Source organism: Protopterus annectens, chromosome 14.part0 (genome assembly GCF_019279795.1).
Source record: "Protopterus annectens isolate FY-2018-M chromosome 14.part0, PAN1.0, whole genome shotgun sequence".
NCBI classification, from domain to species: Eukaryota; Metazoa; Chordata; order Ceratodontiformes; family Protopteridae; genus Protopterus; species Protopterus annectens.
Window position 1 is genome coordinate 1,113,453,115 of NC_056748.1, and position 25,587 is coordinate 1,113,478,701.

At 36.7% G+C, this 25,587-nt stretch overlaps 1 protein-coding gene across 3 annotated transcripts in view; it reads left to right on the forward strand.

Moving 5' to 3' along the window:
• The window catches only part of ADAMTS14 (ADAM metallopeptidase with thrombospondin type 1 motif 14), a 1,616,175-nt gene that overhangs the window by 1,334,706 nt on the left and 255,882 nt on the right, over window positions 1–25,587 (forward strand). For all 3 annotated transcript variants that reach the window (XM_044056898.1, XM_044056897.1, XM_044056899.1), the window contains exons 8-10: window positions 6,763–6,906; window positions 18,126–18,258; window positions 23,865–23,978. In XM_044056898.1, the coding sequence (XP_043912833.1) occupies window positions 6,763–6,906; window positions 18,126–18,258; window positions 23,865–23,978 (391 nt within the window). The remainder of the gene's footprint in view (window positions 1–6,762; window positions 6,907–18,125; window positions 18,259–23,864; window positions 23,979–25,587) is intronic.

A 25,587-nucleotide genomic window follows, 5' to 3' on the forward strand; every position in this document is an offset into this window, starting at 1 on the left:
GAAGAGTGGCAAGGAAGGAAGTGAAGTAAGATCCTTAGGTAGTTGGTTCCAGTTTTTACCAGCTGTGTTAGAGAAAAGTCAGTCACCTGCCAGGTTGTTGGACTTACTTATGCTGACTAGTATTTTATTAGAAGATCGTAATGAATTAAGATTTTTATAGGGGATTATGAGATTTGAAAGTATAGGGGTGTTGTTTGGGTGATTTAGGATCTTGTGGGCTATGGTAAGTTGTGAAAGTTGTAGGAGGTTTTGTAGTTCAAGCCAGCCTAGCTGCTTTAGATTCAGACAGTGATGGGTTTGGAATGGATTACCAGTGGCAAATCTGACGATGTGATTATACGAGTTGACCAATGTGAGAAGGTTATTTTTAGACAGGTTGGTATATATGGGGGAGGCATAGCGAAGTGTAGAGATAAGATGGGATTGGGCAATGGTAGATCTAGCAGCTGGGGTAAGGAAGGGCTTAATCCTGTATAGAGACCCCATTTTTCTGTTGACTGCTTTTATAGTGTTATTAATATGGGTGTCAAAGTTGAGATTGTTGTCGATTGTAATACCTAGGAGTTTGGTGGTAGAGTCAGGGGATAAAAGGGTGCCATAGTTGGATATGACTGAGAAATCAATGGGGGAGGACTTGTAACAAACAAACATGAATAATTTAAACACAGATAATAGGTTACCATGAGGAATTACACAGCATGGAATTCTCTTTAGTGGCCGCTGTTTCTTGTATTTAAATATTCATTTTTTTTTTCTGGTGAGCAAAGACAGGCATACAAAAACATCTTTCCATATTTCTTAACAAAGAAATCATTTTTAATTCAAAACATGGTGGCTGGTACAGTGATGACTATTAATTGTTTATGAAATGTAATCTATTACCTATGTTTTGCACTTTTTCCAAATACATCTTACTGTGTTATAAAATAATAATAATGATATTAATAATAGTATCCCAATTCCAAAAAAGAAACCAAGTCAGATAAATGCAACATGTGGGACTCTGGGGTTAATGTTATACTTTAGGACAATAAGGAATGGAACATATTTTGTGATACAGGCTTCCTTTTGTCCAGGACACAGAGTATAAAGTAATATATAAGGATTTATTCATACATTGTTATCAACAAGTTGTCATTTTTTATTATAACTTTCCTTTCTTGACAATAATGGTCATGATTCCAAAAGACTTGCTGTCAGTGGAATATGACTTACTCTTGTGTAATGGCACCTACACCGAAAGCATGTGATTTGGAATCTGACTCTGGTCTAGGCCTGATTTATAGATTGGACGAACACTGGAGTAACTCACCTACACCGAGAGCATGTGATTTGGAATCTGACCCTGGTCTAGGCCTGATTTATAGATTGGACGAACACTGGAGTAAGTCACCTACGCCGAGAGCATGCGATTTGGAATCTGACCCTGGTCTAGGCCTGATTTAACGATCAGATATACACTGGAGTAAGTCACCTACACTGGGAGCATGTGTTTTGGAATCTGACCCTTGTGTAAGCCTACTGTATAGATAGGATGTACACTGGAGTAAGTCACCTACACTGTGAGCAGGCCTTTGGAATCTAGCCCAATGTGTTTTTCTGCTGTTCATTCATCTCAGGATATCTAACATTATCAGATACTATGATTTAGATCACCTCGTCTGATTTTTCCCAGTGGACATATGCTATTTTGTTGGCTGAGATGTCTGTGAGTAATGCAGGCATTGCCATTTACCCCCAGCCAAGCGATGTCAGGCTGTTCTTAATGGAACATACAAATCCAGGAGTTCTGGTCAAAGCACCAGACAAGTATAAAATGGCAAACTATTTTCTATATTATCTACATACAAAATGTAATCTACAGAACTCTATTTAGTTGTAGATCACCATCATTTTGCTCAACTGTTTGTTTGTTTATTTAATTGTTTTGTTTCAGTAAATGTTCATGTAAATCATCAGACATTCTACTAAATATGTTTTAGGGAACGTTTTGTTATTCCAAATAACTTTGAAGATCAAATGTCAGAAATGCTACATAAACTGATTTTGCTAGCAAAAATGACTGTTAAAGCATTTTCATACTTCAGTTTATCTTCTTACTGAAACATTTTATGTGATATAATAATAATAAAAGCAGCAAACAACCCGCAAGGCAAATGCTCCATTGTAAAAGAGATGGATAACAATTAATACTGTAAATATCACAGTGAAGCAACCAGGCAGTCCCAAAGGATTTAAAAGCATAAAAACTTTCATTACAAATCACAATCACGGTAAGCGCTTTCGCTAACAAGCTTCTTCAGACCATAAAACATTATAATAAAAAGGAAGTCCTTTTATAAGGATTCAAATACCATTAAGCCAATCACAGAAAAGGAATCCAAATTTATTCGAGTTAACTTTTAAAGTAGCAGGCAGAAGAAACACTCATACCCCTCATGTATATGAATATAAAACAAGCATGTACATAAAAAATATATAACAAAAGATCAAATAAAAAATAAAAATATTGACATATATACATAAAGGGTATATATAAAAAGATATATATATATATATATATATATATATATATATATATATATATATATATATATATATATATATATAAAAATATATATAAAAAATATATATATGTGCATACATGCTAAATCACTTCTGGATTCTATGTTTCTTTAATAGGGGTTTAATGGATGCTCTTTCATTCAATCCACTCCCCCTGTCAGCTCTAAGAGTGATAATCCAATTTGTTTCTTTATACTCAGTATGATTCCTAATATCTCCTTTCCTGACACTAAGTGCAATAACTTCGATAGCCCTGAAATGCAAACAATGTCTATCCCCATAGCGCATCACGTTTAGCCAATGCATTATTGTCAGATCGTTTCTTGATATTGTATACATGTTCTCTAATCCTGTCCCTGAGTACCCTGTTGGTTTTACCAACATAAAAAGAATGGCAAATTTGGCATTCAGCTAAATAAACTATATTAGAAGTTTTACATCTAGCATCAGCATAGAAAGTAAATTCCTTATGAAGGTCTGGATGATAGAAATTATCTGAGGTATTAATATAAGAGCAAAAATTACATCCTCCACAAGGGCGAGTAGAGCCACTATTAAGATGCTCATTGTTATTGTGTTGGTAACAAAGAAATCTCTTCAAATTTTTTCTATTTTTATACAGGAACTTAGGTTGTTCACCAACTATCTGCCTGATGTCAGTGTCAACTTGTAGGATAGACCAGTTCCTGCTAAAACCAGCACCCTATTATCAGAAGTATAGAAAAGTGGGGCCTTGAGTAATTTGCCCTTATCACATTTATTATTGGTACCATTAACCTTTGGTGGACCAAAGTATGGGGCAGCAATATCCTCACGTAGAACATAAACATTATGTAAACTGTCAAAAATCTCATTCTCCTGATATCCTTTAGATAGTAATCTATTTCCTAAACTATTAAGTTCCTCTAAAAAACAATCATTCAAGGGATTCAGCCTGGATGCCCTCACACCTTGTCCTCTAATCAAGTTTTGAAAAATATATCCAGGATGCATACTAGACCTGGCTAAGAGGGAGTTCCTATAGCATGATTTACAGAACATGCCTGTATTAATAAGGCCATTACTCAATTTTTCAATATATAGGTCTAAATATTCAATCCGTGAGGAGGACCAATTCATGGTGAATTTCAAACAAGTGGCCAGTGTATTAATCATATGGTGAAATGCCAATAATTCGTCCAGACTTCCTCTCCATAATAAGAAGAGGTCGTCGACAAAACATTGATAAAACAAAACATGTGCCTTGAAATCTTCTCTATCACAGAGCACCATGTTCTCCCAATGTGCCAAAAACATATTTGCATAACTGTTGGCACATGAAGTGCCCATGGCGACACCATGTCGCTGAATGTACATTTCATCATTAAAAGTAAAAAGATTATTTTCTAATATCAACTCCAAAAAAATGAGTGACAAGATCAGCTTGGACCAAAGAAAAATCACTATGGTCTATAAGATATTCATGTACATACTGAATCCCTAGGTCATTCGGAATAACCGTGAAAAGGGAATGTACATCCAAAGTAACAAAAATATACTTTCTAAATCATGTACATCTTTAATACAATCATAGAGGTCAATAAGGAACTGTTTCGAGTCTCTAAGGACAAAACTATTTGAACTAATTACCGGTCTAAGATGTTTCTCAACATAGACTGAAAGGGGTTCCGTGACCCAACCTCCGCCCACCACAATAGGTCTCATTGGTGGATCAGATGGATTCTTCTGTACCTTTGGTAACCCCTGTATTATAGGTATGAGGGGATTTGAAACAACAAGATAATCAAAGGTATCCTTAGTAATAAGACCTCCTCTAAACACATCAATCAGAGTGTTAGAGACCAAGTTAATAATCGAATGTACATCTCTAACCGTGATTTTACTATAAAACTTCTCTTCACCTAACAAAGTTTCCATAGACCTTATATAATGTACTGTATCCATAACAATGATATGTCCACCTTTATCTGCAGGCTTAATCGTTATTAATTTATTATCCTGTAGATGCCTTAGGGCTGCTTTTTCTTTATAACTCAAATTATATCTAGTCCTCCTATTAATATTAGGAGAACTCAGTAGTTTAGGAATATATTGCTATCTAGAGGATATCAGGAGAATGAGATTTTTGACAGTTTACATGATGTTTATGTTCTACGTGAAGGTATTGCTGCCCCATACTTTGGTCCACCAAAGGTTAATGGTACCAATAATAAATGTGATAAGGGCAAATTACGCAAGGTCCCTCTTTTCTATACTTCTGATAATAGGGAGCTGGTAGAAATTTTTAGCAGGAACTGGTCTGTCCTACAAGTTGACACTGACATCAGGCAGATAGTTGGTGAACAACCTAAGTTCCTGTATAAAAATAGAAAAAATTTGAGGAGACTTCTTTGCTACCAACACGATAACAATGAGCATCTTAATAGAGGCTCTACTCGCCCTTGTGGAGGATATAATTTTTGCTCTTATATTAATACCTCAGATAAGTTTTATCATCCAGACCTTCATAAGGAATTTACTTTCTATGCTGATGCTAGATGTAAAACTTCTAATATAGTTTATGTAGCTGAATGCCAAATTTGCCATTCTTTTTATGTTGGTAAAACCAACGTACTCAGGGACAGGATTAGAGAACATGTATACAATATCAAGAAACTATCTGACAATAATGCATTGGCTAAACATGTGATGCGCTATGGAGATAGACATTGTTTGCATTTCAGGGCCATCAAAGTTATTGCACCTAGCATCAGGGAAGGAGATATTAGGAATCATACTGTGTTTAAAGAAACAAATTGGATTATCACTCTTAGAGCTGGAACAAAAGAGCTTCCATTAAACCCCTATTAAAGAAACTTAGAATCCAGAAGTGATTTAGCATGTATTCACATATATGTATTTTTGTGTATATATTTTATATATATATCTTTTATGTATATATGTTGATATTTTTATGTTTTATTTTGATCTTTTGTTATATATTTTTTATATACATGCTTGTTTTCTATTCATATGCATGAGGGGTATGAGTGTTTCTTCTGCCTGCTACTTTAAAAGTTAACTCGAATCAATTTGGATTCCTTTTCTGTGATTGGCTTAATGGTATTTGAATCCTTATAAAAGGACTTCTTTTTATTATAATGTTTTATGGTCTGAAGAAGCTTGTTAGTGAAAGCGCTTACCGTGATTGTGATTTGTAATAAAAGTTTTTATGCTTTTAAATCCTTTGGGACTGCCTGGTTGCTTCGCTGTGATATTTACAGTATTAAATATTATGTGATATACAAAATCTGAAGAGTGTGCTTAACTATATGACTGAATCACAGACAGTACTTTGATAAAATATGTTAAATAATGTGCAAGAATGAAAGCCAAGTATAGTGATCAGAGGAAAAGTTTCACACAGAAAAGATAAGACATACCTCTGGTTTAAATATTTATGAAATGTAGCAACAAAGGCTATCACTTAACTGTCATTTAAATGATTGCATCTTGTTTTCATGAGCTGAAATTGTAGGAATTGCACTGACCTTTGCGCAGTCTGATGTTCAGAAATTGTTCTTCAGTATGTCTGTGTATAAGCATGATAAAAGCAGATTCCATATACAAAAGTATTGAGTAAAGCGGGCTGACAGTAGAGCAGGAAGCAGCAAATGAGATGAAAAGAATAAGTGCAAATATTTGTATACGCACATTTATTAAGTGACGGGGCCTAAGGTGCCAATTCCATGACGTTTGTTGTTTTTGTAATATTAGGGTAGTTCAGCTTACACAGGTTTACCCTACATTTACAAAGAAAGGGTGTAGTAACAGGTAATGTTTTTTTTTATTCTTTGTATGTCACAGTTGGTACTCACATGTCTTTCAGTTAAGCCCCTGCAGCACAGACTTTTCTGTCTGTACACAAAAAGACTCATTGCTTCTCATATCTGTAGGACAGGAATGATACACTGCCTATACTACACAATCTAGTCCAGAGTCCAGAGCATACTGGATCCTTATCTCTTGCCTGTCTTTTCAGCTAGTCTTGTAAAACTACTCTGATTAGATTGTACTATTTTCCAGACACTGTCAGTTCTATCCATGAATAAATCGTTTTCTAAGCTGTTTGATACTGATAACGTTTGAAGTCATTAGTATAGTACTACATTGCTGCTTGTTGAATAGTACGACTTTTCTAATGTATATTTTTAACAGGTTAGGTATGGAACATGATGGACAGGGGAATCGCTGTGCTGATGAAACCACCATGGGAAGCATCATGGCACCTTTAGTACAAGCAGCTTTTCATCGATACCACTGGTCGCGATGCAGCAAACAGGAGCTCAACCGATATATACAGTATGTTCATAATGATCATTTGGGGATTAGGCTACTGAGCATGACAGTCTTGTGTTGCATTTTTTTTCAGTCTTATATTTGTTGCATAATCCAGATCTTTAATGCTATGTAAATGTAATCATATCAACCTACAAGACAAACACACACACACACACACACACACACACACACACACACACACACACACACACACACACACACACACACACATGGATCTACATCTAAAACAGTGAAAGAAGTGTAATGCAATGATGCATGGGTTTTTTTTCAGAAATATTGTCAACATTAAAAACATTTTTGACAAACTCAGAGCATACCTGTCTCATTACGATACAAGTTAACCAGTAAACTAGTACTAATATTCTACTTTTGTTTTGTTTTCTACCCATAACTTCTTTCTAGTTGTAGTCTGCACTCATCGAATGGCTGTAGGTAGTTTTGTTGAAATAAAATGTAATGACTACCTCTTCCAGGAAATGGAGTTAACAAAATTAGTCTTCTAAACAGAAAACTCCCTTCAAAACAAAGAGCACCGATTCGACTATGAAATGCCGAAGTTTCAACAGATTGGAAAAAAATGTTTGAAAACTAGAAGGGTTAAAAAACCCTTTTTCTTATTTTTTGCAGGGAGGCAAGCCCCCCACCTCCATACTTATATATACCAACTAAAAGAAGGGAAAAGTCACCATAGAAAGTGAATTGTTACTGCCACATACTTAGAAATTCAACCAGCCATAATTTCCTATGGAGGAAAGGTTCAGCCTTATGCTGTTAGACTTTTTTTTTATGTGAGCTACTGATGCTTAAGGAATCTGTCCTCAAGATTGTATAGTGAAGCCAAGTGCACTACAATATTTTCTGTGTGGACATACAAGTACAGAGACATCCATATGCCCCTGGCCCCATCCCAACTTCTATAACACACTCATCAATGGCTACATCTGAGACGGTAAGAGGTAATTCTCTTGTTGTGGTGGTCTTGGACTCCTGCTGAACAATTCAGGATGTGCCACTACAAAGCAGATCAGGGCGACAGTGTAACATAGCTCTTTAGTGCCAAGTTACAAAAGTCTGTTAGTATAGTTATATCATATACACCCATGTTCATAAAGGGGAGTACAGATTTCTACTTCTGAAGACTGTCTTCACTAACCCACTTGATGAATCTTGCTTTAACAAATCATGAAGCCATCTAATTCAGTTTACTGTTATAGAATGTGCCCATAATAACATAGTTGTTTTTCTCTTCAAATCATAAGTATACACACACACACATTATATATATATATATATATATATATATATATATATATATATATATATATATATATATATATATATATATATATATATATATATATATATATATATAAATCTATATATATATTATCATCATCATCTTCTTTCGGCTGTTCCTGTTAGGGGTCGCCACAGCGGATCATCCTGTTTCCATTTCTTCCTGTCCTCTGCATCTTGCTCTGTCACACCAACTACCTGCATGTCCTTACTCACCACATCCATAAACCTTATCTTAGGCCTTCCTCTTTTCCTGTTACCTGGTAGCTTCATCCTTAGCATCTTTTTCCCAATATACTCAGCATCCCTCCTCAGCACATGTCCAAACCAACGTAATCTTGCCTCTCTGGCTTTGTCTCCAAACCTTCCAACCTGGGCTGACCATCTAATATACTTATTCCTGATCCTGTCCACCCTCGTCACACCCAGTGCAAATCTTTAACTCTGCCACATCCAGCTCTAACTTCTCCCTTTTTGTCAATGCCACTATCTCCAACCCATATAACATAGCTGGTCTCACTACCCTCTTGTAGACCTTCCCTTTCACTCTTACTGGTAACTCGTCTGTCACAAATCACTCCTGACACTCTTCTCCACCCACTCCATCCTGCCTGTACTCTCTTCTTCACCTCTCTTCCACACTCACCATTACTCTGAGCTACTGATCCCAAGTATTTAAACTCATCCACCTTTGGCACCTCTACTCCTTGCATCCTCACCATTCCTCTATCCTCCCTCTCATTCACGCACATATATTCTGTCTTAGTCCTGCTGACCTTCATTTCTCTTCTCTCTAGAGCATATCTCCACCTCTCCAGGGTCTCCTCCACCTGTTCCCTACTCTCACTACAGATCACAATGTCATCTGCAAACATCATAGTCCACGTGGACTCCTGTCTGATCTCATCTGTCAACCTGTCAATCACCATTGCAAATAAGAAAGGGCTTAGAGCTGATCCTTGATGTAATCCCACCTCCACCTTAAACGCATCCGTCACTCCCACCACAGACTTTACCGCTGTCACAATACCCTCGTACATATCCTGTACCACTCTTACATACTTCTCTGACACTCTCATCTTTCTCATACAGTACCACAACTCCTCTCTAGGCACCCTGACATATGCTTACACTAAGTCTACAAAAACACAATGCAACTCCTTCTGACCTCTGTACTTCTCCATCAACACTCTCAGAGCAAACATCACATCTGTAGTGCTCTTTCCCAGCATGAAACCATACTGCTGATCACTGATCATCACGTCCCTTCTTAACCTAGCTTCCACTACTCTTTCCCCGTAACTTCATGCTGTGACTGATCAATTTAATCCCTCTGTAGTTACTATAGCTCTGCACATCACCCTTATTCTTAAAAATCAGTACCAAAACACTTTTTCTCCATTCCTCAGGCATCCTTTCACTTTCCAAGATTTCATTAAACAATCTGGTTAAAAACTCCACTGTCATTTCTCCTAAACACCTCCATGCTTCCACAGGTATGTCATCTGGACCAACAGCCTTTCCATTCTTCATTCTCTTCATAGCTATCCTTACTTCCTCCTTGCTAATCCATTGTACTTCATGATTCACTATCCCCACATCATCCAACCTTCTCTCTCTCTCATTCTCTTCATTCATCAGCCCCTCAAAGTACTCTTTCCATCTGCTCAACACACTCTCCTTGCTTGTGAGTATGTTTCCCTCATTATCCTTTATCACCTTTACCTGCTGCACATCTTTCCTAGCTCGGTCCCTCTGTCTAGCCAATCGGTACAGGTCCTTTTCTCCCTCCTAATTGTCCAACCTTTCATACAACTCTTCATATGCCTTATCCTTAGCCTTCGCCACCTCTCTCTTTGCCATGCACCTCATCTCCTTATACTCCTGTCTACTTTCTTCATCTCTCTGACAATCCCACTTCTTTGTCGTCAACCTCTTTCTCTGTATACTCTCCTGTACTTCCTCATTTCACCACCATGTCTCCTTGTCATCCTTCCTCTGGCCAGATGTCATACTAAGCACCTTTCTAGCCGTCTCCCTTACTAGCTCTGCTGTAGTTACCCAGCTATTCAGTAACTCTTCACTGCCACCCAATGCCTGTATTAACTCTTCCCTGAACTCCACCTCACAATTACCATTTTTCACTTTCCACCGTCTGATCCTTGGTGCTGCCCTTACACTCCTGTTCCTCCTCTTGATCACCAACGTCATCCTACAAATCACCATCCTATGCTGCCTAACTACACTTTCCCCAGTCACCACTTTAAAGTTTCCAATCTCCTTCAAACTGGCCCTCCTACATAAGATATAATCCATCTGTGTGCATCTTCCTCCACTCTTGTATGTCACCCTATGCTCCTCCCTCTTGTTAAAATAGGTATTCACCACAGCCACGTCCATCCTTTTCACAAAATCCACTACCGTCTGACCTTCTGCATTCCTTTGTTTAACACCATACCTACCCATCACTTCCTCATCTCCTCTGTTCCCTTCATCAACATGCCCATTGAAATCTGCTCCAGTCACCACACTCTCACCCTTGGTAACAGTCATCACCACTTCATCCAGCTCACTCCAAATTTTTTCTTTCTCATCCATCGCATACCCAACTTGTGGAGCATATGCACTAACAACATTCATCATTACACCATCAATTTCCAGCTTCATAAACATCACTCTATCCGACACTCTTTTCACCTCCAAAACACTCTTAGCATACTGTTCCTTCAGGATAAGTCCTACGCCATTTCTCCTCCCATCCAGACCATGAAAAAAATATTTGAACCCACCTCTGATACACCTAGCCTTACTCCCCTTCCATGTGGTCTCTTGCACACACAATATACCAACCTCCCTTCTGTCTATCATATCGGCTAGCTCTCTCCCTATACCAGTTATACTGCCAACATTCAAAGTTCCAACCCTTACTACCACAGTCCTAGCCTTTCTCCTCTCTTCCTGCCTTTGGCCATGGCTTCCGCCTCTTCTCCTCCTTCGGCCAACAGTAGCCCAATTTCCACCAGCACCCTGTTAGCTAACAATACTGGTGGCGGTCATTGTTAACCAGGGCCTTGACCAATCCAGTATGTAAATATTTACTGCTGTCCACATAAATGATTTGGTGAAGTTTTACACCGGATGCCGTTCCTGATGCAACCCTCCCCATTTATCCGGGCTTGGGACCGGCACAAAGAAATGCACTGGCTTGTGCATCCCCAGTGGCTGGGTTATATCTCTCTCTCTATAAAGATATATATATATATATATATATATATATATATATATATATATATATATATATAATCTATATAATCTATGTATGTATATATATATATATATATATATATATATATATATATATATATATATATATATATATATATATATATATATATATATATATATATATATATATATATATATATATATATATATGGGTCTATTTGGAAGCTTGAAATTTCAAAACTTCGAATTTCATATGGTAGAGACCATAAGATCAAAGTGTTGAAACTTCGATCCATTTAAATGGAGGTCCCCGTACAGCATGGAATAGTAAAAAGTGCAGTTACATGAAACTGCACTATGTCGAATGCGGAAATGTCATATCTGCTATCGTGGTGTCGCATTCATGATGTGCAGTGCGGTTTGTGGATTTATCTGGGGTTTCAGGTAAGTGTTTGTGTAAGGGTATTGGGTACGGATTTTAGTGTGTGTGTGTAGTGGTGTTTTTTGTGTGTTTATGTGGTTAGTGCGACCTCAGAGTTAGAATATATAAGTAGGGGGTGGGGGGCCTTCCCCCCTGTTTATAGATAGGGTAGGTTTGTTTGTGTGTTTTGTTGTGTTTGCGTGTGTTGTTGTGTTTGTTTTAGTGTAGTTAGTAGGTGTATATGTGTGTGTGTGTGTTTATGTGCTGGTTTGTGTGTGTGTGTGTGTGTGTGTGTGTGTGTGTGTGTGTGTGTGTGTGTGTGTGTGTGTGTGTGTGTATACGGCCGCGATTGTGCTATTCGCAGATTTCGGTGTTTGGGTATGTGGTTTTCGACTATTCAGTCTCGAAATACTGAAATTCGACATTTCAGTATTTCGAGATTGTCTAGTGAATCCATATATGTGTATATATATATATATATATATATATATATATATATATATATATATGTATATATATATATATATATAGTTACACTTCAGAAGATTGAATGGCTGAAATATCGAAGACCATATGGTCAAGAGATCGATATTTCAGAAGATTGATCTTATGAAATTATAAAAAAAAAAAAAAAAAACCAAAAAAAAAACAAATGAAAGAAGACGTTACTGCAGGGGGCAAGCCCCCCCTGTACAGCCCCCCCTACTTAAATATACCAACTCTGAGATTGCGCTACACTGACATTACAGTGTGGAACGGGAAATTTTCCTTTTCCCTGCTGTACCGCGATCTCAGAGTTGGTATATTTAAGTGGGCGGGTAGCCCCCTGTAGTAACGTCTTCTTTCATTTGTTTTTTTTTTTTTATTGGTCTCTGGCACATTATCAGTGCCCGATGTACTAGCATGCTCTGTATTTCTGTTGTGTGTGTTTTGACTGATTGGGTGAATACTTCATTCAGATTTAAAATGTGATGGTGCTTCTTTCTGATAGGGTAAGTTGAATTTAAGTAAATGTGGCTGTTGTCTACAATCAAATTAACTCCTTCTGCTGATTTCAGAGGCTGGTGTGGTACTTACCACTTTAGAATAAATGCATGCATAAAAGTGCAGAACACAGGTGGTACTGTACCTGTTTAAATCTGTCTGACTTTTAATACAGCAACTGATTCACATAACATCATCATCATGTAGTCTTGGCTGTGACTGTGCCAAGAATCACTAGTAGAAAACTCGCTTTACAAATCAAGTGTAAAACACAGGAAAGATCAAGACGTAAAACACAGCAAGGATCAAAATTTAAAGGAAAGCACATAAAGCAAATATATATATATATAGGGTCTACTTTCTAATGAATGAAAACTTACACGAATTTCTGAAGACTGAGACTACTTTACCAAAACCACTAAAGAACGAACACTTGGATGACCAAAAAGATGCCATGGAAAAGGAACCACTAGGCCACCATGGTGAGCTTTGCTCTTTCCCCACTGTAGTGCAGTCTTAGAGTTGGTGTATTTAATTGGGGGGGGGGGGTTTAATTTGCTTTGTTTTTTATTTTTTTGTGGTGCAGACAAGTAGTTACTTACCTGGAGTTTTTACTCACTGATCTGGGTATTCGTTCTTTAGTGCTTTCGGTGAAGTCTTTTCTGTCTTCAGAGAGTCGGGTAAGTGGGTTTTCATTCATTAGAATTAGACCCATATATATGTATATATCAGACAAGTAGGTAAAGTCAGTGGCTATGTTGCCTCCTTCCCCTTCCCCATCCAACATTCTTCCATTTTGTAGATTAGAGAGGCAGACATGCAGGCAGAAATATGTCCCAGACTGGGGCATTTTCTTTGTGGGTTTGTATGTTCTGCCTGTGTTCCAGCAGGTATTCACTGAAGTTTCCATCCACATCAGAAGACATGTGAATAGGTAAACTAGCGACCCTTCTGAATTACTTATAGATGTGGACTCATGAATATGAAAGTATGTCAAAAGCACCTTGCCCCACAACTGTTAATACCATGTTTTTGAAGTGTGCAAGCCTATTCATTATCTTCTGTTATGTGAATCCCAGAGTTGCATAACTGTGGGGAAGGGAGAAATGCCCTGCAAGAGTAAGTCGTTGTTTGTCTTTCGGCTTTTTCCCGGTAAGGGGTCGCCACAGCGGAACTCCGGTCCGCTAATGATTGGCATTGCAATTACAAGCACAGGCTTACAATCTCAATATTATAATAGGAAAGCTAGTTGGGAAAGCATAACACACAGAAAACGGGAGAAGTGGGATCAGGGATATGTAGCACTCAAGGGAGATGAACACTGATCTTGTGTAGGTAATACATTCCCTTTTATCTTTTGTTGAAAGACAAATTCAGATGGGATGTTTGGGGGTGGTATAAGATTTGTGAAAACTCAGAGTCTTTCACCGAACCAGGAACTCTTTTTATTTACTATTTTTTGTTAATCATATATACTCATCATATACAAAGAAAGGAAGACTATCCATTTATAATCAGTAATAGACTTATAAGATACATATATTTAAAACATCTTCATTTTATTTTCCTTTATATTTTATTAACATTTCAAACTTATCCCAGCAACTTGATTTCTTGAAATTATTCACTGATATCAAACTTACTGTTCACTTTTCTTTGTTACATAATGAATCATGAACTCGTACGTGTAGTCAGAGAAAATAATACAAAGTAGCCAGTTGTACAGTTAAATGTGAGACACCAACATTTTCTTATTGCTGATTATTAATGTAGCGATTGTTAATTCCAATAATTTTGACTTGTAACACGTCAGTCAACTATTTGACAGATTTTGACTCTAATACTTGATGAAAGTGATATACTGATTAAATTATTTAAATCTATTTGAATGCAGAGAAGCCTAGCTGCAAATAAGATATTGTCAGAAAATTAAATACATGTTGAGAGATATGACTGTAAGGGAGTCAGTTAATCAAATAGACCAATCGTGCAGCTAATGCACTATCTGAGAACTAAAATTCCTGTCAATTGCTTTAAATGACATAGTGATTAGCTTTGCAGCAGCAGCAGTGATTAGTTGAATAAGATGTAATTTAGAGGACTTGTAATACCGTTAGTAACAGCAAAAGCACAGCAGTAAGTTGTGATATTAAGGTTGGTCCTTACAGACTGACCAACAATTTTAAACTAGTCTACATGGACAATTCTACCTACAACAAGCAGACTGGTTACTAGAAAAACAGGATGCTGCCAGGACAGTATTTAAAAAGTGCACAATATAATTTATCTATGCAGGGTACATCCTGAAAAAGTTTCAAGGGCAATCCATATGTGTTTAAAGGTATAGTTTAACTGTTACCAAGGTGAAGTAGAAATGACAAAGATGAATACAATGAATAATGGAGTTTCAGTCCTTATCTTTGACACTTTAGTTTCTGCTGACTGTGGAAAGTTTCAGGTACATGATGACATTAAAGAGACCTTCTGAGTGGGATGTTAATTTCATCTATATCATTGATTTAGGCAGCTTTGCTTCTGTGCATAATCTTTGGAAAGGTTGTGGTTTGATCTCTTTAAGCCGGTAATAAAGTCCAGTTTAGCTAAGAGAGATAATTATTGAGAAAAACCTTTTGGCTCCCTACTAGCTCCAAAGGCTCAACACATTGGCTCATACAGCTTCCTTGTGTATACAGCCTTGGAGTCAAGATGCTGAGAGAGCAGGAGATTGAGTAACACCTGCTCTAGGAGCATTCTACCTCCCTCCACAGCCAGCTGCAGTGAGGGACGTTACTGGTTAAATAAACCATTCTCTCACTTTCTCTCTCTCTCTACACTGTGCATTATTGTGCAAGACATAAGTGGAGGCTGGGGGAAGCAAACCCCGAACAGGTAGCAGCTTATGTATGGACTGGTGCTTTAATACCGTGTCTACCCCTAGTATAAGCCATATAGCTATGCCTAGTGCATAATGACTCACATGATGAAGTGCCTTATTGAGCTCCTCTTCAAGAACTACCTGTGAAAAAGATCATGGCTGCCACCACTGCACATCTGTCAGCAACATCTGTATGCAGGAGTTGTAGTAGCTCCTGCATACAGTGACAGTAGACGTAATAGGAAAGAGCTGTTGTGTCAACATTGTAGCTTTATCATGCCATGGTATTACACTGTTGTTCCTGGAAGGTGCATGCTCTCCACCTGTTATGGGACTCGGGCACACAAAGTATTAGATGGGGGAGATAAAAGACCAGAATCAGGTATAATTTTACATATTGCACTGCTATAATTAGAACTTTGCCAGACTATCAGCATTAGAACTTTGCTAGAATACCGGCAACCAGCACCTGTTGTTTTTATATGAATTGGTGACATTTGGCAGCAATGTTTGTAGGGATTCTCTAGAGTATGGCAGTGACAACTGGACAAAATTTGTGCAATATTTTTTTTTTACTCTGTTTTTGCACATCTGGCAAATTTTTGCTTAGCATGAGTAACTGCCCAAGCAGTTTCATTCACTTGTTTGTGCATATGACAGTATGACCATTTGGTTCTTATCTTATTGTAGAACAGCCTGTCTACTTATGTTGTTTTGATCTTAAAAGTCTGTTTTTGTTTTAATGTTTTGGTAATCCTTTATATTATACTTTTATTATGTTGTTTTTATATGAATTTTAAGCACAGTGACTGAGACTGAAGTATTAACATTATTTAAGTTTTAAATGTATGTCTTTTTAAAACTTATTTTAATATATAAAGACATTTCAAACTTCTAAGTAACAGTTCTGAAGAAGCATTGAACTGTTTACATACTTTTGTACAGTTTTGCTTATGTTGATTTTCCAGTACAAGTGATTTTTGAATTAAGACTGAAGTTCGTGGCATTTTTTGATTATTTGTTTCTCTTTGATACAGCAAAGCGTTTGTATCGTACAGTTTTTCAACTTACAAGTTACATACTGCAGGACTGATTCTTTACAAACGGACATTCTATAATTTGCTTGGGACTGTTATTACTACTTAAGCCACCAAAGTGTTATTACATGAGCCTTATTGTGTTATTTTAGTTTATGTATTGGCTGCACGGTTGCACTCTGCTTTCTTGTTCTTCTAATTCTTTATGTACATATAACACGTTATATATTAACTCTGAGGTCACACCAAACAGAAAAAGACAGTAAACTCACCACTACACACACTACAGTCCCCTCACGCACACACATCACAAATGTACAAACTCCCCCACTTTCAACGCCTATATACTCATACTCTTACCTACGTACCCTAACCCACACCTAAAACTTCCAAACACACTTACATACACTCAAATCCCTACCCAAAACCCATAAAAAAATATTCACTTACCTTAATCTCCAACCATACCCACGTATATCCAACACACCAAAACTGCACACCACCAAAACTGCAAATTTGACATTTCTGAGTTCGCGGTTGTGGGGATTTCGCTATTTTGGAAGTTCAACTTTATAGTCTCGAAATACTGAACTGCGATATTTCAGTATTTCAAGATTATAAAGTTAATCCGTGTGTGTGTGTGTGTGTGTGTGTGTGTGTGTGTGTGTGTGTGTGTGTGTGTGTGTATATATATATATATATATATATATATATATATATATATATATATATTTTTTTTTTTTTTTTTTTTTTTTCTGTGTAAAATGCAAGTCATTTTAACACATACATCATTTTGCTTAGGTGTAATATTTATTTTTATTACAGTAATTATAGATATACTTTTTAATTTTTTTTTTTCTATTTTAACTCTTTTTTGTCTCTCTGAAATATAGTCTACAGCACTGAGAAAGTAATGGTGTAGCTGTCTCTTTAACTGCAGATGGCCAAGTTCCAGTGCTGTCGACATGTGACTGTGGTTGCCGTGGCTCAACATCTTACTAATGCATTTCTGTCTGTCTAACTTTTATGTGTGTGGCATAGGGCTTAGTTTTGTACATTATACAGAAATATGTCAATGATTTTATGCTAGAATTGTTTTGGGATGGTTACTCTGTGCAAGAATGAATACTAATAAAAATATGAAGGGTTATTAGAAATGTTATCACTGAGACTTTGCTGCCAGTTGCTTCAAAATAGTGATCCATGATGTAATTAGGTTATGATATAGATTTATACACATTAACTTTTATTAATTTGTTGTGGAATGAGAACAACAGAGAAAGTGTCTGAATAATCAGGAAATTCCTGCTTAATGCATGAGTTTCGGCATTCTTTTTCACATTCAGTTTTTCTTCTCTTTCCTGGTCACTGCTGAGTGCAGCTCCTATGATTGCCTGTTAGATGACCCTTTTCAACAGTCATGGCCCAAGCTCCCAGAACTCCCTGGAATCAACTACTCCATGGATGAACAGTGCCGCTTTGATTTTGGAGTGGGATATAAAATGTGCACAGCTGTGAGTATTTCTTCTAAAAAGTAACTATACTAATCTTTAAGTAATAGACATATATACCGTTAGCTATTAATTTATTCAAGCCAGGTATGACACACTAAGCACAGATTATTAATTTATGAGGTGAGCCATAAGCTTTGCTTAGGGTAAGTAAATTATTGTTCAAAGTCAAAGTATCACAGAAAATACTGAAAAAAGAAAATAAAAACAGGCCTATGTGTCATAATTGCCTTCATCTTGTAACCTTAATCCACTTTGTTATACAGTCAAATACTTTTAGTGCAGGCAACATGGATAAGCTCCATGCCTTAAACCTATGTGAACCTGGAACCTGATCAGAGGTGTTACAGCTGTGGTACAGGTACACCTGTTAAGTGAACTATGGCACCAAGGTAGAGCTGGAGTCAACCTCATTTCAGTGATCATTGATAAGAATCAAAGCTGAGGAGTCAGCTTCAACACACAGGTCATGTGACAAGAATCAAAGCTGAGGAGTCAGGCTCAACACACTGGTCATGTGACAAGAATCAAAGCTGAGGAGTCAGCCTCAACACACTGGTCATGTGACAAGAATCAAAGCTGAGGAGTCAGCCTCTTCACACTGGTTATGTGACAAGAATCAAAGCTGAGAGGTCAGCCTCAACACACTGGTCATGTGACAAGAATCAAAGCTAAGAGGTCAGCCTCAACACACTGGTCATGTGACAAGAATCAAAGCTGAGGACTCGGCCTTAACACATTGGTCATGTGACAAGAATCAACGCTGAGGAGTCAGCCTCAGCACACTGGTCATGTGACAAGAATCAAAGCTGAGGAGTCAGCCTCAGCACACTGGTGACATCATAAGAAGCAGCTGAGAAGCATTGGAAATATAAACTGCAAAGTATTCCAGAATGATAAAGTGTATATCACATGAGATCACACATTACCAACAGTTCCAAAAATAGATGCGAGAAAGCCAGGTATAGTAGTCTATGAAAAAAGACGCATGTAGTATCGATCATTGAAACTGCTACACCCGGTGATTACATTGCCTTATATATACAGAGACACAAAGTCATAAAATATCAGGATTTGTAAGCAAAAATGAGAACAATTCCATTAGTAGTAGGAGCAATGGGTCTAATAAAAAAGAATGTGCATTCATACTTAGATATGCTAGCAGTACATGTAACCATGTATGAATTACAGAATAAGGCAATTCTGGCCACATTGCTGGTGCTGAGAAGAACACTTTTGGTGAACATAAAAGACTGAAGCAATACTAATTTCACAAACTTTAATCTTACCCTGACTTTGGAATGGGGTCTATTCCCATCATACTATTAGAAACCCAAAAGACCATAATAATTAATGCTGTGGTGTCAGATCAAAGATGAGAAGTTAGCTTCATCACACTGGTCTCCTGATGAGAAGCAGATTTGAGGATTCTCAGAACCTAATGATTCAGATTCATCACACTGGTCATATGACAAGAATTATAGCTGATGATTTGGTTTCATCACACTACTCATGTGATGAGAATCAGAGATCAGGTGTTTTAGGTTTTCCAAGCTTACTCTGGATTCCCGTTACTGGTACCTAATAAAGAAAGGAATACCTGTAAAATGGAATACCACAATAGAAAATCCATAACTATGAATTCTCAAGACATTTGAAGAAATAGAAGACACTCCATTATAAAATTATTGTGAAATAAAATCAAACAGCTGAAATATTAAAAACAATAAAAATTAAATGCTCTGTAACTCATAAAACATGTGATATATGAGTTGCACTCCCCATGTGGCTGGCTTTGCCTTCCACATACTCACTAATCTACATATCCTAATTTGATGGTTGCACAACATTTTATAGAACAGTATAACCATTCTGAGGTATAGACTTACCGTGGAGTAAGTCTTTTTATAAGTAGAGCAGAGGAGTGGAACCCCCGGCTCACATTGCACTTTTTATTTATAACACTATCTTGATAAGTTACCATTGCAACATACTCTGTTACTTCAGATTGCTGTCTTTTTTGAGAATGTAACATTTTTATTTCTGTTCTGTGGTATTCATTTAAGTAACAATTTTTCTTAGACTGGGTAACTGTCACATTCATTTATTTAGGTAAATTTGTGTGCTGGGTTGGTAAAATAAAACTAGCTGTCATATAAGCTATTTTAATCATGTTAAACTGTTCCTTAATTCCACAGCTAATTCCATAATTTTAACTAATAGAAATTGTGATACAATAAATAATATACTTGGATACCAGTCTTGGTGATTATGCCACTAAAAAATGTAGCATTTCCATGGTTCTGGAGTCAGCAGTAAGTAAACTTGAGCTGGAAAAGCATAGTGAATCAGAACCAAACAGGCTGTTTTCCTTTACAAATATTCTGCACAGTGAAAGAAAACCAGTCACCTTTTAGAAAAGAAAAGGCAGGTTTACACATGGCTCACAAAGGCATTCATTTTCTAGCTACATAACAAAAATATTCATAGATCAAAGTACTGAAATCATATGGGATATTGTTGAATGCTGTGACATCTGCAGGCCCAGTAACAGGAGACAACACAACACCTGAATCGTAAGATCTCTGTGTCACTTGAAAAGGAAACAAACCATTAAAAAAGAAAGTGTTCAAACAATAAAATCCAGGAAATAAAGGCCAGCTGTGTGGCATAGAGGGACGAAGCCCTATAGCCTAGCAAACCAAGTTCAGTTAACAGCTGAAGTGCCGCAGAGCTGGGCAGAGAATGGTGGGAAGGACCGCTGATACCATCTCACCTCTCCTGGAAAGATGGACGTAGTCTGGCCCACTGCAATGCTGCCACCTACTGGAGACAGAACTGAATGGCATGCAGAGTATCAGCAGTGAACATGTGAACTTTTGCCAAGCTGTGTTCAAGCCATACAAAAGAATGTGTGAACACATAAAGGAAGGGATTGCAGGCCCTCATAATTGTAGACATTCACATCTGCTGCCAGAGAGACTGAGATAAAAAAAAGACCTAGATGGATGTCTGGATGATAGCTTGTTGCCAGTACCTGTGGTTTCACAGTAGAACAATTTGGATGACTGGTCATGGACTAGCTTATAGAAACGATTTTAAAAAGATATATACATTCTGTCTGACATGAAAGCAATTACATTAGGAGAGGAGAGAAACGTATTATTCAGCATCAGTGAAGGCCTATAAGATGCTGATAAGATGTCTTAAAGTGAAAGTTCATATACAAGACATACATAATACAAGTATAAAAAGCAGACTACACTTTATCAGCTATAACTTATAATTTTAGAAATTATTTACCTCTTTTTATTGTCAGTTACTAATGCCAGAGTAATCCCAGCACTTCATTCTATTTTTAAATGTTATCATTCCAGTAAAACAAACATGTGACAAGCCACACAGTACAGTCACTGTGAAGCCACATATACCACTGAAATTCTATTGGACAGGTAGCAGTTACCCAGGTGAAGTATATCAAATACAGAAGCCTTAAATTAATTTATTACTATGAATTTGCAATGTCATATTAAAAAGAAAACCTCAACCACTTTCTTGGAAAACAACCATGAGTTTTGTATTAGCAAAGTCAGTGACAGATGCTAGTTTTTTTAACATTATAGTTCTATCATTTTATAGAGTTTGAAAATCAAGATACTAATGGTTTTATTGACAAACCAGCAGAAATACATTACTTTTTCATACCTCCAGATCAGGGTGAATTGTGTTAAAAAAAAATTTTTGAGTTCTTACCTGCACAGCTAGTGCAACCCATCTCATCAGCATCACACAATTCATTCTTCAAACCTGCTAGAAGCAGTAACATGAATCATCACTCTCTTCAGAGAGGTTCAGGTCCCTGCAACGTGACTAGAACTAATGCTGTGGTATAAAATACATTTTGTGTCATTATATGTAGTTAGCCAATGGCTGATGTTTGTCTAGTTCACTACTTGCTTGAGCTTGCCACTTTTGATTCTGTTGTTTTATTCAGTCTTTTTAGTGGGGGGTGGGGTGGGTCATACACTGCAGCATCTGATGATCCCTTTTGCATGACTGACCTCTGGCATGGAATTACATTGTCACTGAGTAATCTAATTATAATAATTAATAATGTCATTATCTATTTGTTTGTAGCAATTTGCTCACAAATCTCAGATTTCTAAGCATTATATCATTTTTATATTTTACTCACAATACAATGATTCTAGATAACTTTACTTCTTAGACTTCAGGAAGTGCTGTTAATGTCCAGTACATTCATTGCTGTAGATCTGACACAGGTTTAGTATTTTTCTCTGTCAGTCGTAGTCATACTGTTACCATTTTAGTGCCTTCCTTGGATAGTTGTTAGTATCCTTTTACATCCATCTTTCTTCTTATAATTGTAACTTGAATTATGTATCCTGTACTTGTGGCTGAGATTTCGGTGAAAGTATTATACTTTATTTATTGAAACTTTTTCTGCCAAGGACGTCATTGAAATGGGACTTCTTACATTATTACTTCAGGTCAACAGACAAAAGAAATGAATAAACATGTTTTAGGTACATTATTTTATAAAAAGGTAGATAGGAAATTATTTGAACAACATAATATGGAGATTCTGTTTTTTTACAAACTTCTATATGCTTTAGAGGAGTATGTAAGTTATGATGGGTTCTTAAGGTTTTACTGATTTCCTAAGGTTGAAAAGCCTGTAATAACTTCCATGTATTTACTGTCAGACGTACATAAATCTGTGTAAAATCTGCCTGGCAGCCATATGGGCCTGGATTCCAAAAGTTCTGGTGTAGCTTTGCAAAGGGCCTTTGTGTTCCTGCAGTGCTACCTGGAACCCAATACTCAGGTCCACACTCTGGTATGATGCCATACCTAGGAATAACCTGACACTACATCAGAGTTGCTGTACAATATATGACATGCTGTGTTATCATACCTTTCAACCAGCAGATATTGAAAATAAGAACAAAGGCCTTTGAAAAGTAGATACATCCAGACAAAAAAGTCTAGTAATCTAATTAGCATAAAAAGTTGAATACCAACTAGCACATACACTCTTCCTGTTTCCAGTAAGAATGTGAGATAATACCAAGAAACATGCTTAAAAATCATTTTTTGTCTTGAACTTCAGGTTGACAGGGTGGATTTTATGGGGGGGGGGGACTGCACAGGTAAGCTGTTAAATTTGCTGACTAATTTAAGATATAAAAGATAACGCCCAGGAGGTGAGTCTTTGACAGGACAAGCTATCCATTTTATGAAATGAGAGTTGACTTTTTATGGTATTGTATGACGCCGTCAAGACTCACAAAGGTTTCAGCCAGGAGTATTTATCGTTTATATTACTATATGATTACTTACATAACGTTACCTACCCTGTATTCAAATCACAGTTGCTGATATTATAAAGCAGGTCTATGAATTGTATGGATTTCTGACAGTAAATCTCTTTCAAAAATGTTGTTTTGGTAACCTGACAACTTTGCTAGAGATCACAGCAATGCTATGTTTAAAAAAAACAAAACTGTACAGAAAGGAAATAACGTTACTCAAATTATGTCAAAATGTTGTTTGTGTTAAAAAGTCAAAATTTCTTTCCCGTGCAGTTCCGTACCTTCGATCCCTGTAAGCAGCTATGGTGCAGTCATCCAGACAATCCTTATTTTTGCAAAACCAAGAAGGGACCACCACTCGATGGGACAGAGTGTGCTGCAGGAAAGGTATTTTATTTTCTTCTGGATACATATTCAAGGAATAAAAAAATAATATAAATGAATAAAAATTCTAGATTTCTATAATCTATAGCTATAGCTATACTTATAGTTGTAGTTATATGTATGTATTTGTATTTATTCATTTTGTCTGAGACTAGAAAGTTAATCTGAACAGTATCTATTTCTGAAAAAGCCTGGGGAGAGAAATTCCACAGTCAAATACTTGGTATACAGCACAGTGCACCATTTGAAAGTAAGCAGTACATATCCAGTCGGTTTTGCAGAGATACGTAATGCATATAGTCTCACTTTTTATATGTATGCTGTTTTTTATGTGGAAGCCCGTAAAATATAAGAATGGAAGGTCACTGCATTGTTTTATTCAATATTGTAGTCTATTTAGGCACAGAATGAAAAAGAAAATATTAAAATACAGAAGACAATGCAGTCAAATCTAAAATATTAAAATACAGAAGACAATGCAGTCAAATCTAAAATATTAAAATACAGAAGACAATGCAGTCAAATCTAAAATATTAAAATACAGAAGACAATACAGTCAAATCTAAAATATTAAAATACAGAAGACAATGCAGTCAAATCTAAAATATTAAAATAAGAAGACAATGCAGTCAAATATAAAATATTAAAATACAGAAGACAATGCAGTCAAATATAAAATATTAAAATACAGAAGACAATGCAGTCAAATCTAAAATATTGAAATTACAGAGCTGAATACCCATTTCTTTGAAAAGTGCATGTAATGAAATGTATGTATCTTAAACTAAACAAAGGAAAATACATATGCAGCAGTTCTGAAGGCAAACTGTATTATTTGTTGACTCCAAGGCTGTACCTCTGTGCTTCCTACACCCCTGTACTGCATACACCAACCCTGAATACACAGTGTACTGGATGAAGGAAATAGTTACAAATTTAACAAACTGTATCATTTCTCATTCTTTTGAGAACTCAGAATGTACTTACTGGGAGTGTGGGAGCAGAGACCACATATGGGGCCATGCAGAATTTTAAGTAACTGGCAAAGAGCTCTTTACAGTGTGATAATATTCAAGGTAAACATCTACTTTTGACCAGGAGACCCAAGGTGATATTTATACTACTAAAGGAAATTTCTCCAGGGCATTGAGAAACTTTCCCAACTCTTTTTGATAGGTGCTGTGGGATTTTACCACCAACTCAATTAGATGAGGCCTTGATTTAGCATCTCAGCCAACAAATGACACACTCAGCAGTGCAGTCCTGTATCAGCAATCCATCTAGCTGGTATGTCTAGTCCAAAAATGAGTGTGTTACATAACACTATGGGAAGTTTTCTCTCTAAAAGAATCTGGTTTTCTGGGAAGGCAGATAAGTTTTAATGTGTAGCTCCCAGATATATTTATTTCAGATACAATTCAAATGATAAGGAAATAATTTCCCTAGGTTCATTGACCAAGGACATCTCATTTGGAGGCACCCTTAGCCACATGAGGAAGCATTTTGAATGAGTATCCATGAAGATGTCTACTGACAAAAAAACATGTGCCCAAATGTACTTAAATGTACAGCTGTATTGCAACTATCTAAGTACTTTACATATCCTGTAATG